The sequence below is a fragment of the Temnothorax curvispinosus genome, unplaced genomic scaffold (genome assembly GCF_003070985.1).
Source record: "Temnothorax curvispinosus isolate PA1 unplaced genomic scaffold, ASM307098v1 QBEX01006646.1, whole genome shotgun sequence".
Classification (NCBI taxonomy): domain Eukaryota; kingdom Metazoa; phylum Arthropoda; class Insecta; order Hymenoptera; family Formicidae; genus Temnothorax; species Temnothorax curvispinosus.
Window position 1 is genome coordinate 422,310 of NW_020216426.1, and position 5,238 is coordinate 427,547.

The 5,238-nt window shown below is 33.9% G+C and overlaps 1 protein-coding gene and 1 non-coding gene across 2 annotated transcripts; one reads left to right on the forward strand and one right to left on the reverse strand.

The window, feature by feature from the left end:
* Nucleotides 1-1,946: 1,946 nt before the first annotated feature.
* Nucleotides 1,947-5,005, reverse strand: LOC112456091. The gene is made up of 3 exons (XM_025018394.1): nucleotides 4,666-5,005; nucleotides 4,073-4,426; nucleotides 1,947-1,989 (listed from the first exon to the last, which is right to left on the reverse strand). Exons 1-3 carry the CDS (start codon nucleotides 5,001-5,003, stop codon nucleotides 1,971-1,973), a joined length of 711 nt encoding a protein of 236 aa, XP_024874162.1. The 5' UTR covers nucleotides 5,004-5,005; the 3' UTR covers nucleotides 1,947-1,970.
* LOC112456092 lies at nucleotides 3,737-3,900 on the forward strand. The gene has a single exon (XR_003040921.1). It is a non-coding gene; the product is annotated as a U1 spliceosomal RNA (small nuclear RNA).
* Nucleotides 5,006-5,238: the final 233 nt, after the last annotated feature.

A 5,238-nucleotide genomic window follows, 5' to 3' on the forward strand; every position in this document is an offset into this window, starting at 1 on the left:
TCCACCTTTCCCTCTGCATGCTGGACGGAGATTATAATAGATTATATCCCTCTTCACGAGCAACTTCAGCCGTGCCGCGTATTTTGACAATTTTTCAGTAGGAAAGGTTGAGGGTGTAGCGCGCATAAGTATGGGCTGGTTAACATAAATAAACATTAATCGAGGAAACGATTCAAATTTTTATTTAATAAATAAATTTTTATTGTTTTATATTTTAACAATATTAAATTATTGAAAAATTAGTATATGAACCGCTCAGGCGCGTATAATTTATAAACATTATATAGCTTTCTATGTCACTTATGAGGTATTATTGGCGCTTTTTTTTTTTAAGTGATATCTCTCAATTCACTGATGTCTCAAACGACCCTTTAACATAATTGAACAGAAGTAGAATTTAATAATTATTGAAATAAAGAAAATTTAGGCCGACTTTCGGGATTATATACAGATAAAGGCGGGAACATCGATCTGCATATTGCATGTCGGTGATTGATCGACATCAGCGACGATTCTTTACTGTGTCTTATGCGGTTTGCTACGTACAATATGCAGATCAATGTTTCCGCTCTCACCTGTAAAAGATCCCGAAAATCGGCCTAAATTTTCCTTATTTCAATAATTACTGAATTCTACTTCTGTTCAATTAGTTAAAGGGTCGTTTCAGTCATCAGTGGCCGAGCTCTGCTCTATAAGCAAGCAAAAGTAATTTAAGCAGTCGTCCTTCGAAAGAAATACTCTACTTGTTGACACGAGCTTTGTTTATCCTTATTTGTTCATCTTTACTCGGCCGTTTCGTTAATAATATGTCGTCGTTTGTTCTCATTCCATTAAACCATTAAGTAATCGACGCGACTAGATGTTTGTTTTTTTCACGTTTCTCTCCATTTGCACTGAGAGCTGAAAAACAGTAATAATTATTCATTATGCGGCATAAAATAATGAAAATCAAAATATTCTTTAAGACAAATTTATGATACATGCATCATGTACAAGCATGAATTGATTATTATATTGGCTAAAAGGTTTTTAAACGTGTATTTAAGCGGATAGCAGGACAGTTTATTTTTTTACATTTTCACGCTGATGTTGCTCACATTCACACCTATCATCTCTTTCTGCGATTCTTTTTGCGCGTTTCGCCCCTTCCGTTCCAAACGATCGTGAAGAAAGATTTACAATGATGCAAATTGCCCGATTCTTCCAGTTTCACGATTTTCGTCTCGAAGCAATGGCTGGAAAATCATAAGAATTTTAAGGGAAACTTAAAAAAATAAAGCAGAAGTAATCATAGTGACACAACAAATATTGAACATAAAATATAAATATATAACAATGGATTTTCCATTGCACCTGTATTGTGCTGGATTACACGATTTACTATCACAGTTTGCTCGCAATGCTCTTCCACACGCTTGAAAATAATCTCAGAGGAAAAAGTATGCAGATGCGTGTTGCATCGATTTATGAATGAAAGAATAGTTATTTGTGTAACAAGTGCGGGAAGTTGAGAATTGTACACGAGTGCGGAGTGGACGCACGAGCCGAAGGCGAGTGCGATCACCCGCACGAGTGTCCAATTCTCATCCCGCACGTGTTACACACCCTATTTTATATTACAAAGTGCGTGGAAAGTGGCCCATTATTGCGCGCGCGTCATCTGTGCGACGGATGGCCGATTCCATACACGAGTCAAAACAGTGCGGTAATGTTTACATTACCGCACAGTTTCAAAGAAACAGTGCGGTAATGTTACATTACCGCACTGTTTTGACTCGCGTATGGAATTGGCTATTTGTCGCACAGATGGCGCGCGCGTAATGGGCCACTTTCCACGCACGTGTGATATAAAAATCATCATCGATTTCAACACTTTGAGACCAAGTTTCTCGGAAACTATGAGCATTTTCTGAACTTGCACCCATTGAGACTTTTGATCAGGACAGTCTGAACTTCATCATACTAAAACTTCACACTGTGTTAAAAAATCTGTATTAAAAATAATATAAAAATGTAGGAAGTTTTTATACCGTACATAAAATTTCAAATACGAAGTTGAAAATTAAAGGAGTGGTATTTCGAAAATAAAAGTATCGAGCAGTAATATTACTATGCTCATCTATTTGAAAATTCATATACTTGTAATTTGAAGGATAGTTATGGCAGAAACGTAAAAGCGGTAAAAGCAGCAAATTTGGATTTATTAGTAATGAGCTTTCTGAATGAAAGCATGGACAGCATGTTTTTAATGCAATATTTCGACGTTTTAAAACACTCTGAACATATTGGCATCAAAAACTGAAAAAACAATCTTTTCTTTGGTTTCTTCTATCCCTATTTTATACCCCTATTGTAAAGGAATATTGATCTTTAAGCATATTTAAATTAAGAAAAAAATTTCTAATTTTTATGAACATGAACTTAATTTAAATATATTTAAAGATTAAAATTTATTTACAAGTATCTGATTTTTCAAACAGATGCGCATATACTACTCGTTACTTTTATTTTCGGAATACCATTCCTTTAATTTTCAACTTCGTATTTGAAATTTCATATACGGTATCTGCAAAAACTTCCTACATTTTTATATTATTTTTAATACAGATTTTTTTAACAGTGATCATTTCCGATTTCAAGATTTTAATTTTATATCCATAAAAAAAGGAAATAAATGTTAGGCTAGTTGGTATATATTGCAATCGCAAATTAAACAATACTAAAATAATAAAAAATAATAAACATAAAATAATAAATATTGCTCCCCTGACTTGTCGGAAATAGGAACTTCTTTCTTTATGAATTTTTTATTTTTATTTTTTTCGGATAACTTCTTTTGCTTTTGTCTCGCCTTCTCTTCTCGATTTAAGCGCTTCTTTTCTCGTTCAGCTTCTATTTTTCGTTTTCTTTCTTCAGTACAAAACGAATCGTGCGTTAAGTCTCGACGTATATATACCAATTTTACCAATAGTTGAATAATCAAAGTTGAATGATCGGTGCTGCAATGCACCGACGACGATCGTGACTGCATAAGATGGTACTTTTCTTACTTGATCAAACTGGTAAATGCATTCGCTTGCTGTCGATGATGTATGTGTTAAAGATTTCAACATTAACACATTATAACCATTAGGTGCTGCAATTTTGGCAATGTACGTAAATTTGACAGAGGGGTGTCCTGGGATGGAAATATGCCTCTTGCGTTTATATACTTGTTTCTAGACAGTAGGAAAAAACGTTCACCATCGGCAGTTTGCTCTGGTGTTATAGCCAACATAATCCTGGAGACTCAGAACTGGTTTTATATTCAATCTCAATTCTATGTCGATTGCCCGTCAGCTTTGAGTCTCTTCTTCTTTTTGCTTCCTCATAGAGGAAGCTTTGTTTTCGTAAATTTGTATATGAACATTTGATTGCGTATAAAGTTGGTTCTAATCAACCAAATTTAAAAGAATTATGTATAAAATAGGGGTAGAAGAAACCAAAGAAAAGATTGTTTTTTCAGTTTTTGATGTCAATATGTTCAGTGTTTTAAAACGTCGAAATATTGCATTAAAAACATGCTGTCCATGCTTTCATTCAGAAAGCTCATTGCATTACTAAATCCAAATTTGCTGTTTTTACCGCTTTTACGTTTCTTTATGTGTTTGCCATAACTATCCTTCAAATTCTTCCATCGATTTTGGGCCTGTTCAACGTTTATAGTTTCTTTATGGTATGTCTAGCTCGGTTAGACATACTTACCTGGCGTAGAGGTTATCGTGATCATGAAGGCGGTTCCTCCAGGGCGAGGCTCTTCCATTGCACTACGGTTAGGGCTGACCCTTGCGAATATCCCTAATGTGGATATCTCGGACGTATAATTTTTGGTCGAACTTAATTTATTTTTAAAAGTGAATTTTAATATTTTTAATTTAGATTTAAATTTGTAAAAAAATATAGAATTGAGTATTATGTTCATATAGATATAAATAACATAATCACATAAAACATCCGAGAGAGAGAGAGAGAGAGAGAGAGAGAGAGAGAGAGAGAGAGATTGGTATTAATAAATTCTTGAATCTGTACTTACTTATGTTGATCCTTATTTTGACATCTTACAGATTTATTTAAATGCTCGTTTAAATGTCCGCAATCCCTCAAATAACTTATCACACTTCCACATGTACGACATTTTGCTTTAAATTCTGGTAAGTTGTCGAAATCTTTCAGATATTTGTCAGGTAACCTGTGATCTGTATCTTGAAGATTATGTACAAAAATCAAGTGTCTTCTGTAACTTACTTGATTACTTTCGTTTTTGTTTAACCAAATGTATCGTTCACATGTCTTTACTAAGCACTGTGCAAAGCATATTAAATTTTTCCTTTGTTTTTTGAAACACCTGCTGATGTCTGTGTGAAGTTTTAATGGCGGTTTTTCTCTGCTGAAAGTTTAATTGTCTATAAATATTGATTGTTTTATTACTACATTTATGGTATTTTAATAGTTATTTGTGTAACAAGTGCTGTACGTTGGAAATTGGACATGCGGAGTGGACACCCGCACGTCTAATTTTCAACTTAACACACGTGTTACACACCTTATTTTATATTACAAGTGCGTGGAAAGTGGCCCATGTTTCCACGCACGTGTGATGTAATAAGTTTTTAAATATGTACTTACTTTGGTCGACAATTGATTGTCCAACCGGGATGTTCATGTTTTTTATGATTAACCAAGTTTGAATGATCTTCTGATTCTTTTGTATTAATTTTTGTAGTATATCCACATTCTTCCGCTCTGCATTTTGCCTGACCATTTGAGCTCGTGTAATATTTACGTAGGTGGTACGGTACGACGGGATTTATATCAGTATCAGATATTTTATGCGCGTACGATAAGTGGGAAAGTAAAGCTTTTATCATTTGTGTTTCGGTTGCCTCAATTAAAAAATTTATTGTGCAAAGTTTGCACTTCACCAACTCATCTTCAATATCTTGAAAATTATCCCACAACTCCATTATATCGCCCTTATGTCGCAGAGGATCTATTACTATGTGGTACCGAACCGATCTCTACGAGTATAACTGAAAAGTAACTGAAAGTCGTACTTGAAGTAACTGAAAAGTCGAAAAGATAAGCATGACTTATTTATCGGGAATGTATGTAAAAAATATATAATGTATACGTATGTATGTATGTATGTATATATGTATGTATGTATGTATGTATGTATGTATGTATGTATGTATGTAT

What these genes read in the sequence shown, in the direction of transcription:
- LOC112456091 (XM_025018394.1), bottom strand. Translation starts at nt 5,003, where the DNA reads ATGGAGTTGTGGGATAATTTTCAAGATATTGAAGATGAGTTGGTGAAG. An exon ending in ACAATCAATTGTCGACCAAA is followed by an intron (nt 4,427 to 4,665) that starts GTAAGTACATAT and finishes TTAAACTTTCAG; the next exon opens with CAGAGAAAAACCGCCATTAA.